Genomic DNA, 13,548 nt, shown 5'->3' on the forward strand with positions numbered 1-13,548 from the left:
ATGATCTATCCCTAGCCACTCTAGCGTCTGTGAAATTAATACTACAGATAAAGCTGGGAGACATTATTGCCTGCCTATCTGCAAGCCCCAAATCACAGCAGTCAGCAGTCAGTTAGAGACATTTGCAATAAGACATTTCTGCCAGAAGCACTAAATGCAGGCTAAAGATTTCAAATGTGCTACAGCAAATTAAACCGAGCTTTTACGTGAAAGTTGCCCTGTAAGCATTGCAATACTTACTCAGTATGAGTTAATGGGGGGTATATACAAAGAATACAGAGATGCAGTTCTTTGGTGGTGTACATATCAGTGCCATGCCATTATAGTTAAATATTTAACCCAGAAGGTCATATTTATTTTCACTACCTTTATTTTTTGCTTTAACAGAAGCTGCGCATCATGGAATTTTTCTTGCTTTTTATAAGGTTTTGCTAATGAAAGAAAATGTTTAGAAAACGTACATGCAGTTTTTGAATGTGAAAATGTTTAGAAAACGTACATGCAGTTTTTGAATGTGAAAATATTTAGAAAATGTAAAAGCAGTTTTTGAATTCAATTTTCTGTCTTATGAGACATTTTTGTGTGGTGAGAGAATGATACAATCTTCAGCAAATGAGATATTCTAATGTATAAACTATAAGATGGTTAAATTAGACTTTACAAATGGGCAGTTTGAGGGAACTGTTAATAGCCTATTACATTTACTCATGAAAGAAAAAATGTAATCATCATTGAAGTATTGCTATTTATTGGCATTTGTAGGTATGCATATGTATGCATACATTAAATTGATATTTTAAAAACAATTCCAAGAAAATACTAATTAATTCAAATATTTTCATTGCTTTCCTGTAAATGCTGTGATGTTTGATCTCTGTGTCTGAAAATTATAATAACCAACTGTCCACCATTTATCACAAGAGAACACTGCTAATTTTGTATCTGTGAGATTCAGAAGATCTGTTCCGATCTAATTTGATGCATTAGATTTTTAAAAGACTGTATGTTAACTGTATTTAATTATATTAGTTATCATTGAAATTTGGGATATGAAATCCGGACATCCAAATAATTGACTGAAATAATATTTTTGTTAAAGAAACAGCTGTTGAAAAAACATTTAGAACTAAATTTAGTGCAAAAATATTAAAAAAAGCAATCAAGAAAATAATAGAATAAAATAAAGAGATAATTTTTTTAATAATTTAAATAAGACTGTTTTGTGGATAAATTCTGAGACCTATTGGGGCTTTTATTTTGTAACTACATTACTTTATCGTTTCTTACTTCACATTTGTGCTTTACTGGCGGCGTCAGTGAGAGTTCCGGAATCTCAGGAATTTGGGCTGTTGGTCTCCTCAACCCCCTGCGGTACCGAAGTCAAGATTTTCCGCTTCTGAAAGGTATATCTACTCGTTTTATCCAATTAATTTCAGTGCCTCAAAAACAGGTCAGGTTTTATCCGATGCGTGACTTCTGCTTCTCTGAAGATTAGCGTTTCACTCACTCCACTCGTAACCTCCGTTGAATGAGATCCGTTAACAGAGGTGTGTCACTAGTGCGTGAGAAAGAAATCAAACTTCACAGTCCTACATCATCCTACGACAACAATAAGGACTTGTTGTGCACTACTTTTTCCTCGACAATCTTAAGAATGTGTTTTCCCTGTCTAAAGTCGTTTTCTGTTTGCTTACTGGAGGAACTGAGGCGCTGTTTCGTGGAACTTAAAGCTGCTTTAAACAATATGTAACGTTACTTTAAAATAGCTATAACGTTACTGTACGAATAAAACGCATTGATTTCATACTATCAATACTAACCATTTCAGGTATTATAATGTAACGTTACGTCTGCTGATTATTAAAAAGTGTACTATGTTCTGATTAACTTACCGAACAAACTATCGTTATCTCTAAATAGAGAGTCCTTCTTTTCATCTCATTTCGTGTTAAATATGAAGAATCGTATTCCTCAGTGTCTGCATGTTTGATTTCTATTTATTTATATTATCTCTGTCTCCCCCAGAGTTCTTATCATTAAGTTATGTCTGGGGCATTTCATCATGTAAGAGTCCCAACTGTGCCTCAACCAATTTTTTCCACAACATGAATATATGCGTCTAAACCAGTGATTCTCAGCCTATTTGACTTTCCAGTGTTCCACAACAATATTCATATGCTCATAACTTATTTTCAAAGACCACATCATGAGTTTTTTTCTTCTTCCACTGCATTCAACAAACATATAAAATATATGAAAGTAATATAAATATAATATAACCAAAGTACTCATTTTAAGCTCTTTAAATTAAAATGAGTAAACAAGGCCTTGATTTTAGTGCTCTTACTGGTTAATGTAAAATGGCTGGTGCAGGTTTGTGGTGAGACTGATGCTCGCAGACACGAACTGACTTCCTGTTCATGTAGCGCTGTGAAACCTTTCTCTTTAACAACAGTTTTCTTGTGCATGTAAGTTCAGCTTGTTCTGAGACACAAAGGTCATTAAATTTCTTAACACTTTAATTTGTTCTCTCGTGTAATGTTGTTACATCCATATTGCAAGCCTGGTTTCAAAAAAATATTTTTGCAGGTTTGGTTCGAGCTCAAAATGTCTCAAGCTGAAAAACTGAAGGTAAGGAAATGAGCGCTGACGGATGGATGTCGTTGGTTTTAGATTTATGTGGAGATTGATGTGCAACGAAATGGTAGATTTCAGAATTCAATTGCATTTAAGAGAATCAAAAAGTATCATAGATGTTTTTTGAATCCGTGTGTTCATAGATTGTTCTGTTTTCTTGAGATCAGCAGGGACAGTTTACAAACCCAGAGACTCCTGGGTATGTGGGGTTTGCGAATTTGCCAAACCAGGTACACCGGAAATCAGTGAAGAAGGGCTTTGAGTTCACTCTCATGGTGGTGGGTAAGTAGCATTGATTTGAGTGTACCTAATCAACTTGGAAATATTACCAATAAACACCAATGAGTCTTTTGAACATTTTTTTTTGTTTATATATATATTTGAGATATATGAGCAATATATATTAATGTTGTTCTCCATTACGTACCACACTGTTTGTTGTTTGTTGACAGACCGTTAAAAAAAAGATATATTTCAGGCTGGTCTAATACCACAATGTCAAAATAATGGCCAGTCAGATCATAGAAGGTGGGGCTTAAAGGGCATATCGCAGGTTACATTTTTTTCTAAATTAATATATAACCTTGAATGAAAATACCATATGAAAAGTTATTGCTGGATTTAAGAGTGTAAATTCCAAAGCGACACTTTTAGTTTTTACAGTGAAAACGTGCATGATAAGACAAGATATACGTAGCTAAACATTTAATATTTGACAACTTTTACAATGGATATGTAACATAAAGTGATGCAAACTACTCAACTTTTAATGCAATTTTCAATTGAAAATATGCTATAATTTAAATGATGTCATTCATTCATAACTGAATGTAGTGAGGCATGACTATTTATATAGTGGTGGTTGAGGAGATTCCCCTCTTCTATGTAAAGCGCTTTGAGTGCCTTGAAAAGCGCTATATAAATGTAATTAATTATTATTATGACTATATATATATATATATATATATATATATAAAAATGTGTGCATATTTGTAAATAAAATATTGTTTGCAAAGAGTGTCAATGGATTACTTCACAAATATATAGGCTCTAATTAGATTTTTTACTGGTCCCGAATGGGCCAGTAAAAAAATCCTTAGCTTTGAACCTTGCATGCACAGCAAAAATAACCAGTATTTGACCAAAATTCAAGAATCATCAGCAAGCTGACTCTAAATAGTGCAGTAAATATTTGTCAATGAATGGGATGCTAAATATCATATAAGATTTTCCCAATTAATAGGCAATGATAAACCAGTGTCAAAGCACTTAAACACTACAAGCTTGTAATCACGACTTCTGAAGTACGACAGGCAGGATTAATACAAATCTGTATATGAACATATGGGGAAATGTCACATTTTAGAAACCTCAGTGAAGGGAAAACTTTATATTTTTGTAGATGGAAACTTTTTATGATTGAATGGTTATTGTGTAGTGAAAGTGACTGTGGGAACAAAAGTGTTTGGCAGCAGCACAGCGCTGATGAATTGTTTTTTTTTTTTAAGGCTACTGGACTCTCCCCTTAGCCCTGTGTGTGTGCATATGTGTACAGCTGTTGACACACAAATGAGATCTGCTGTGGGGGGAGGGTGGCCAGGAGCTGCCCGCTCAGCAGAGGCCATTGTACAGTCATCCCATAGTCTTAAAATAAATTACAGAGGAATGCAGAAGCTCGTCTGCGAGCCCTTTCGCTGCTGCACAGCTTCAGCAAATAATGGAAGACAGCTTGACTTAGCTATGGACGAAGAAAAAAAAACACTGACTTGAGGAGCAGATTGCAAAAAAACACTGAAGTCCATAATGTTTGCTTTGACATTATGCTGTTCAATAGTTGTGAAGGGAAATACAATCTGCCTGTCAAAGTGTTTTTGTATTTGATATGATAATATCATTTTTGTTCATTAATACTTCTGCTGTTTTCAGGTGAGTCGGGTTTGGGGAAATCCACGCTTATCAACAGCTTGTTCCTCACTGATCTCTACCCAGAGAGGGTCATTCCTGGTGCAGCAGGTGAGAGTTTCAACACTGATGAAATTACATCAGCTGTTATAAAATATTGTTCAGGTTTTTAAACATTATAATGGGGAAGGGCAAAAAATAGTGGCCAGATATTTATGAGGTAGGACCATGACCTTTTTTTTCTGAGTCTTGTCTGATGAATCTTCTACATGTGCTCTTGTTGTACAGAGAAAATTGAGCGCACGGTGCAGATCGAGGCCTCAACGGTGGAGATCGAGGAGCGCGGAGTGAAGCTGCGTCTCACTGTGGTCGACACGCCTGGGTATGGTGACGCCATCAACAGCCAGGACTGGTGAGGAATGCTTTGATGGTTATTAAAAATGCTCAAATATGCTCAGATCACATAAAGTCATCATACATATTGTGTGGATTTGGCTTCATTTCCCAATTAATGCTCTTTATTTAAAGGGACAATTAACCCAAAAAATGTCTTCCATTCTCTCATCTCTGTGAGTCCATGTAATTCAAGAGAATGGATTTCCATGTTGAAGTTTAAAACATTGCTATTTTTCTTATATGTTTACTGGGATGGTTTGGTGTCCATTCACTTGCACTTACTATATGTAACATTCAAAATTGTGGGTCACTTATGCTCACCAAGGCTACAATTATCTGATCAAAAATACATTAAAACATTCATTGTGAAATATTACAACTTAAAGGTGAACTGTGTAATTTTTAGCAGAGATTACAACCATCCACTGCTCACCCCTTCCCTTTCGAAGCACATAGAGAAGCTACGGTGGCCAAAACAGGACAAAGATGTCGTCATCTGAGACAGCAGAGAGTAGCTAGTGCTCTGTAGAGAAGTTTGTCCCTTTAGGGCTACTGTAGAAACATGGCAGTGCAAAATATTTCACTTCACTGGAAGGTCACCCATGGTGTATGTAGATAGATATGGCTCATTCTAAGGTAATAAAAACATAACTGTTCATTATGTAAGGTATTTATACACCATTGAAAATATAGTTATGTATATTATATACATTTCTGTAGATATATCCTCGTAAATATTACACACTGCACCTTTAAAAGAATTGTTTCTTGTTTAATATATTTTCAAATGTCATTTATTCCTGTGATGGCAAAGCTGCATTTTCAGCATCATTATGCCAGTCTTTGGTTTCACAACTTCAGAAATCATTTTAATATACTGATTTGGTGCTCAAGAAACATTTCTTAGTATTATCACTGTTGAATATGGTTGTGCTGCCTAATATTTTTGTGGGAATTTGATACTTTTTTTCAGGAAAAAAATATAACATTTAAATGTCTTTACTCACGTAAGATTATTTTTATGCATCCTTGCTGAGTAAAATGAACAATTTCTTTAAAAACTAATCTCACTAACACGAATCTTGAAACATATTTTATTCACAAAGTTGGATTGTCTTAATGAAATCCTCTTTTGTGTTCAACTGAATAAGGTTTTAAACATCTGGGATGGTGAGTAGATTAGTAGATTTAATTTGGGTAAAATTTCTCTTTAAGAGAACTTTGGTTGACACGAGACACTTGATAGTGTATTTGGAACGGTCTTTGGTAGGAGACATGAAGACTAGAGAGTGCAATGGAGGAATGAAGGAAGAGGTGTTTTTTTTCTTTTCTTGAGCTCTGGGAATGCTGTTCTGCTAGTGTGGAAGTGGTGAGACAGGAAACATGTGTGACCTCTTCCTGACTGCTCCCTGACCCACTTGAGCGCAAAAACAGCAAAGAGAAGATATTCCATTGCTCATGTCTGAAAAAGGAAATGCATGCCCTCACATAACTCTTATACAAGCGATAATTGACATTTTAATGCCCTGGTTTTGTACAAAGTACATCACTACAATGTGTGTTAAAATCGCTTCAGCCTTTTTACTTGAAGACCTGGGCATTTTTCATGTTTTTACATAAATGTTATAGAGTGCAACAGTGCCCAAAGCACTTTTTTTCAGCGCCATTGTTTCTGAAAGTATTTTTTCTATTCATTTTTTTCCGCAGGGATTTTTCTTTTTACATGCTTGTAATACTTTATACTTTAACTGTTGTTTAAATGGTTAAAGATGAAGATCCCTGATCATTCATACAGTTTGTGCTGCAAATTTTTTAAGATGTGTTTTGATGGAGCGGTTAAAATCTGTATTTCACATGAACTCTTTTCCTGGACAGTTTTAACACCATTATCGCGTACATCGATGACCAGTTTGAACGCTACCTACATGACGAGAGTGGACTCAACCGCAGGCACATTGTGGACAACCGTGTGCACTGCTGCTTCTACTTCATTTCCCCTCTGGGTCACGGGTGAGATTGATGTCCACTTGGCTGAGCTTTTTAATTTACCTAAGCTTTTTAATTTATCTTCCACTGTCATAGGTGTGAGTTTGTGTTCACATAGTTCTTGTCTGGATTTAAATGGCTGATTTTCTTGTCTCATACTTCAATTTTGTAGACTGAAGCCTCTAGATGTCCAATTCATGAAGGCCATTCACAACAAAGTGAATGTTGTTCCTGTTATTGCTAAAGCAGATACGCTGACGCTGAAGGAGAGAGAGAGACTCAAGCGCAGAGTAAGTATTCAGATATCTTTCTAGACATGGATGGATCATAAGTTTGGCTTGTTGGCTATATGGATCTCTTTATGTGCTCTAGATTCTGGATGAAATTGATGAGCACGGCATTAAGATCTATCACCTCCCTGATGCTGAGTCTGATGAGGATGAAGATTTTAAAGAGCAGACCAGGATTCTCAAGGTGTGTGGGTTTTCTTTTTTTTTCATTTAATTTAAAGAGACTGTAACTTTAAAATTGTGTTTTTTTCCCCCTCTCGTTCCAAGCCTGTGCGTCTTTTTTATATAGAACAGAAAAGCAGAAATGTAGTTTGAAAAAAACTCAAGCACCGTGCATTACCATTTAAAAGTGTGGTCAAGATTTTTATAGAATTTCTTAATACTTTTATTCAACAAACACATTAAATCGATTAAAGACAACAGTGTAACTAAATATTGTTTAAAATAAATGCTGTTCTTCTGAACTTTCTATTCATCAGATTTCACTGTTTTCAACATTAATAATAACCAGAAATATTTCTTTAAAGGGTGAGTTCACCCTAAAATGAAATTGATGTCATTAATGACTCGCCCTAATGTCGTTCCACACCCGTAAGACCTCCGTTCATTTTCGGAACACAGTTTAAGATTTTATATTTTAGTCCCAGAGCATATGCAGTGGATCGATCAATGATTCGGATAGCCAATGTCACGTGATTTCAGCAGTTTGGCTCACGTGAGCCAAACTGCTGAAATCATGTGACATTGGCGATCTGAATCATTGATCGATTCACTGATTCATGGCCGTTTGAATCTTTATTTGAGGAACACGGAAGTCCACAATATTTTTAGTCCTCTACTGAAAAGAAGGAAACCGAACTATCTGTCCAAGTTAGGCTGCATTCTGTTCTAAGTTTCATTTGGTCTTTCTGTTGTAGGCCAGCATACCGTTTGCCGTGGTAGGATCCAATCAGCAGATTGAGGCTAAAGGGAAGAAAGTGAGAGGCCGTTTGTATCCATGGGGCGTGGTGGAGGTGGAAAACCCAGAACACAACGACTTCCTTAAACTTCGCACCATGCTAATGTAAATAACATTAAGCTATCTGCTGTGTAATGTTCTAAAACTATTGATTTTACACAAATGAAAATGAGGTTGCGAGGAATGTGCAGCATCCACCTGGATGATGCGACGGCAGCCATATTGCTAGAAGACTCACCACACACCAGCTTGATAGAGAGCAGACAGAGTGATGAAGCCAATCAGGAGAGGGATGATTACGAGGCCATGATGAACAGAGGCTAATGGGCAAATTTGGCCAGGATGCCAGGGTTACACCCCTACTCTTTTTCCAAAGGACATCCTGTTTTTTTTTAATATCCACAGAAAGTCAGGATCTCGGTTTAATATCTCATCCGAAGGACAGTGCTCTTTGACAGTATAGTGTCCTCATCATCACTATACTGGGGTGTTAGGACCCACGCAGACCACAGGGTGAGCACCCCCCGCTGGCTTCACTAACACCTCTAGCAGCAGCTACCTAGTTTTCCCAGTTGGTCTCCCATCCAGGCACTGATTAGGCTCAACCCTGCTTCGCTTCAGTGGGAAACTAGTCGTGGGCTACAGGGTGATATGGCTGCTGCCATAAACAATATGTATGCCATGACAAAATGTAATGCTGAAGAAAAAAAAACGAGTTGTACCTTTAAACAGTAAAATTCTGTCCCTCTCAGCCTCATTTTCATTCAAGGATAATGTAATTTATCACTGTCGTTATTGTCTAATGATGATTATTGCAATCTGTGCAGCACCCACATGCAGGACCTGCAGGAAGTCACTCAGGACCTTCACTATGAGAACTTCCGCTCAGAGCGCCTCAAACGGGGCGGCAGGTTGTCTTCCCATGGTTACATTCTGCCTCTGTCGCCTGCGTACGTACTGCTCTGCCTGTCTTTCTCCACCTCCTCCCTCAACCTCCATGAAAAAGCAGAGCTTTGTGAGTTTAGTCGCAGATTATTTGAATATCCTGACACTGTCAGGACTAAGCAGATGTATTTAAATAGCACAACTTTTCATAGTCACTTCTCATTTTTGCTAAAAATGCATATAAACAGAAATAGAAAAAGAAGAGCAGCTTTTTTTTAAGTTGAATAAACTGTCTTCCATATACGTACTCGAGACGAAAGCTTCAGTTGTAATGTGTGTTGTGTTGACTCAGTCTCATGGATCTGCAGCAAGCTGTGGGATCTGTGTTCATCAGAGGATAGGAGGGGACAGGGGGAGGTACTTTTTGGAGCTCAGTCACAGCTCCACCTATCCTTCAGCCTGACGCTAGCACTGCTAACAGACTCGATTTCACTCTCGCTCACACAAATGCTCAACTTCCGTAACTTTCTGCTCAGCTTATTACACGCTTGCACTACTAACTTGGTTTTGTCTTTCTCATCATGCCTAAACTCTGCACCGCAAAACACTCTGCTGGTTGCTTACTTATACAGTTTTTGTTGAATCACAATGTAAATCTGCCGTGTAATTTCCAGGGCTGTCATTTAATGTTTTTTTTTAAATCTTTTTCAAAATTAGCAGAAAATAAACAATTTAAGTCCCTCTTATTATATTCCTATCATTGGACCACTTACATTTTAAATTCAATATATACACACAGTGAGGAAAGTAAGTATTTGAACGCCCTGCTATTTTACAATTTCTCCCACTTAGAAATCATAGAGGGGTCCAAATTGTCATCGTAGGTTTTATGTGAGAGACCTAATCTAAAAAAAATAATCCAGAAATCACAGTGTAGGATTTTTAAAACTATTTATTTGTATGAAACACCTGAGAAAATCAATGTTAATATACATTAGCCTTTGTTTGCAATCACAGTGATCAAACGTTGACTGTTTTTCACCAGGTTTGCACACACAGGAGGGATTTTGGCCCACTCCTCCACACATAACTTCTCTAGATCAGTCAGGTTTCTGGCCTGTCGCTGAGAAACACAGAGTTTGAGCTCCTTCCAAAGATTCTCTATTGGGTTTAGGTTTGGAGACTGGCTAGGTGGCTATTTCCCCATAGCCCTTTCCAGCCTTGTGGAGGTGTACAATTTTGTCTCTAGTGTCTTTGGACAGCTCTTTGGTCTTGGCCATGTTAGTAGTTGAATTCTTACTGATTGTATGGGGTGGACAGGTGTCTTTATGCAGCTAACGACCTCAAACAGGTGCATCTAATTTAGGATAATAAATGGAGTGGAAGTGGACATATTAAAGGCAGACTAACAGGTATTCGAGGGTCAGAATTCTAGCATATAGACAGGTGTTCAAATACTTACTTGCAGCTGTATCATATATATATATATATATATATATATATATATATATATATATATATATATATCACTATTAAAAATTAAATACATTTAGTCTGTTATCCTATTATTTTCCTTCATCAGAGCAATTAAATTTGTTATATATGTATCTACAATACAAAATTTTTATTTAAAGTATTACTATTATTATCTAAATTTATTTTCTCAGCAAATATCGAAATGCAGTTAATTCAGAATAATTGACTTAAGTTGCATGACGTTTATTTCAATTAGAATTTTGCCGCATTTGACAGCCCTAGTAATTTTGTTTTGCCAGCTGGGTAAAGTAATTGTGAGATCTGTATCATAAATGATCATTTATTAAACTGCGTGTGTCTCTTTACACCTGCCTTGTGTTGCGCAGGAAGGGTCCGGAGCCGGAGGAAATGGACAAGGATATGATCTTGCAGGAGAAGGAGGCTGAGGTACGGTCTCTCAAAACCAAACGCAAGCAGAACGCTTATAAACACGACTGCTTGAGTGTGAAGGTCATTGTGTGATTTGTGTTTGTGTGTCTCTCAGCTGAGGCGGATGCAGGAGATGATCGCTAAGATGCAGGCGCAGATGCAGAAGCAGGGAGATGAGGACAGCCCACACCTGTGAGAAACACGGTAAGAGCACATTACAAGCACAGACATTAAAGCAAGCCGTGCCTTATTTTGGATTTTGAATCTTATCTGAATCAACATGCACCAATGCTACATTTCCATATATTATAATCATTATGTCCACAATTATGTTACTTCAATGAGCTCATTGCTTCTGCCTTAAATTATACATTGTTAGCTAACTGCGTGATTTGTGTATATATACATTTCCGAAATAAATTACTTGTACATAGCCATCTCTGATAACGGGTCACTCTAAATTGTAATGTAGACAAATGTATTTTCTTAGTGAATTAATTTTTTTGCTGTTGCAGAAGTTGAGGTCTTCAAAAAACATTAAATCAGTGCTCACGGTTGTCCCTGACACATTATGTAGAAGCAGTTCTGCGATCTGAGCTGCTCTTCAACATTTGTTGTTAGATTTGATATTTTTACCTCGTATAAATTTTAAAATATAATTCCAGAAAATTGTCAATTTATTTATGGTATTAAATATGCAATTAGGGAGCTTGTTTGTGTTTCTTATAGATGCTGATTTGTGATTCGAGCTTGATCCAGTCAGACAGAACGAGAAGAGGAAGTGTTGCTAAATGTGGAGAAAGAAGAGCGACTGGTCCTCATTTCATCTTGCTTGACATTTTCTTAGTTTCTTTCAATCTTGTATAATGGTTTCCCCTAATTTTTTAAGCAGTGTTAACTTTTTTTCCTCATTTTATTCAAATACTGTTGCTAATATACATTTTTTTTTTTCTGTTCCGGTAACCAAAAATGAAGAACAACCATCAGTAATTAAGTAAAAGTGTTTTTTTTCCTGTTACAAGAGTCAAACTCTGTAGAGCAGCTTTAGTAGCAGTGTAGCTCTAAACAAACACTGTGAAAATACAAGCAGCTGTTGAATTTGAGCGTCACAATGGCAGTTGTAGCACCATGCTTTTGGAGAAATCATTTTATACTGTTTGTAAGTATTGCCAGAGAGATCGCTGTTCCTGTTCAGGAGGTTTTTTCTCTCGTCCCTGCATGAAGTCTTGAAATATATTTGCTGTTCAGTTGAATGGTCCCCTAACGGATGCAAAACATTATACTGTGACCTATGATTCATTCCCTATGCTGTCTAATGAAGAAAAATAAGCTTTTCTCTGATGTTAGTGCTCATTATGCTTATTTTTATTTGTACCAACCTGAGTGGATACGGTCATGTATTTACTTTCAGAAATTGTTCTGGTTTAAGTGCAATGTAAAATTTCCTTAGTGGAGTGACGTTTGGATACATTGAAATCTACTTTTGTGCTCTTTGACCTTGATGCATGCTGAATTTTCACCTTCTTTAGGGATCTATGGCTAACTTTCTTCTTATTCCTGTGGTTAAAGCAAATTTCCATCATATATAAATAAATTCTGATTCATGTTACAATTAAATAACACCTGAAATGTGGGTTTTATATCTGTTACACAAAAAGCAAATAGAAGTCTTGAGTCTCTTAAACAGTTGAGCTTTACTTTCCATATTTGGTCATGAAAAAAGCAGTTGCCCACATTCCAGTTTTAATGTTTCACTTGAGAACTTTCTATTAAACCATTATTGTCTATCATCTTGTAATAAATTTTGTATTAAAACAGTTTTGGGAGTTAGCGTTTTTTCTTTTTGGTTGTTAAGTTATCAATTTGCTGGTGATTTATAGCAGGACGTATTTGTCAAAATGGTGGGATGGCCTTTTTCTCTTTACTTGCTGACTAATTAAAAACAATAATTCTCAATGGCCACTAGAGGTCGTGAAACAAAGAAACCATTGTACCGGTGAAGACCCTGAAGTATTTCGAAGTAATATCGTTCTTTCCGAATCAAAATAGGTTATGTAATATTGAAAGTGTGTAGGCGTGAGAGAACTGGCCTGTTGACAGTACGAGGATTAACGGGCTCGAGCTCAGATGAGGACAGTGTGTCGTTATACAGATTGAGAAACGGAACAAACGTGAACCAAGCAAATTCCAGAACCATTGGAATAATTTGACTGAGTGTATATAGAAACAGGACATCTGAGCATTTTTTTTTTTTTTTTTTGTTAAAGTATATCTTAGCACAATTAAAATAATTTTTAAATGTTCAACAATCTGATAACAGGAAATTATATTTAGTAATAAAGTGGTATGTGTGCTTTATGCACAATAGTAACTAATTATACTACAACAATACAAAGTTTTGATTATTAATATATATAAGGCTCCCCAACATGTATTTATAAATGTCTATGCCCCTGGTCACCTTACTTTATGATGCACATTTTATAATTTTCTTAATTTTATCTTCATTATATATATATATATTAAGAGGTGTAGACAAATTTGTAATTAGTTACCACAATTCACAACAATGACGACACAAACACAATG

The 13,548-nt window shown here is 36.3% G+C and overlaps 1 protein-coding gene across 3 annotated transcripts; it reads left to right on the plus strand.

Moving 5' to 3' along the window:
• The first annotated feature begins 1,282 nt into the window (after window positions 1–1,282).
• septin2 (septin 2) lies at window positions 1,283–12,777 on the plus strand. Of its 3 annotated transcripts, none has more exons than XM_067453884.1 (13): window positions 1,283–1,403; window positions 2,590–2,631; window positions 2,805–2,919; window positions 4,564–4,650; window positions 4,828–4,951; window positions 6,811–6,945; window positions 7,094–7,211; window positions 7,294–7,395; window positions 8,129–8,274; window positions 8,997–9,119; window positions 10,917–10,977; window positions 11,075–11,163; window positions 11,689–12,777. In XM_067453884.1, exons 2-12 carry the CDS (start codon window positions 2,608–2,610, stop codon window positions 11,153–11,155), a joined length of 1,116 nt encoding a protein of 371 aa, XP_067309985.1. In that variant the 5' UTR covers window positions 1,283–1,403; window positions 2,590–2,607; the 3' UTR covers window positions 11,156–11,163; window positions 11,689–12,777. The 3 variants fall into 3 exon arrangements, with proteins under 3 accessions (XP_067309985.1, XP_067309986.1, XP_067309984.1); XM_067453885.1 differs by having other exon boundaries at window positions 8,997–9,080; XM_067453883.1 differs by lacking the exons at window positions 10,917–10,977; window positions 11,075–11,163; window positions 11,689–12,777 and adding an exon at window positions 9,407–9,888 and having other exon boundaries at window positions 8,997–9,184.
• Window positions 12,778–13,548: the final 771 nt, after the last annotated feature.

This window comes from Pseudorasbora parva, chromosome 9 (assembly GCF_024679245.1).
Source record: "Pseudorasbora parva isolate DD20220531a chromosome 9, ASM2467924v1, whole genome shotgun sequence".
Lineage (NCBI taxonomy): Eukaryota > Metazoa > Chordata > Actinopteri > Cypriniformes > Gobionidae > Pseudorasbora > Pseudorasbora parva.

Bases quoted from the DNA above. Each gene is read 5' to 3' on its own strand.
- septin2 (XM_067453883.1), top strand. From the start codon at position 2,608: ATGTCTCAAGCTGAAAAACTGAAG. The intron at 7,212-7,293 runs GTAAGTATTCAG...TATGTGCTCTAG, and splicing joins GAGAGAGACTCAAGCGCAGA to ATTCTGGATGAAATTGATGA. The intron at 7,396-8,128 runs GTGTGTGGGTTT...TTTCTGTTGTAG, and splicing joins AGCAGACCAGGATTCTCAAG to GCCAGCATACCGTTTGCCGT.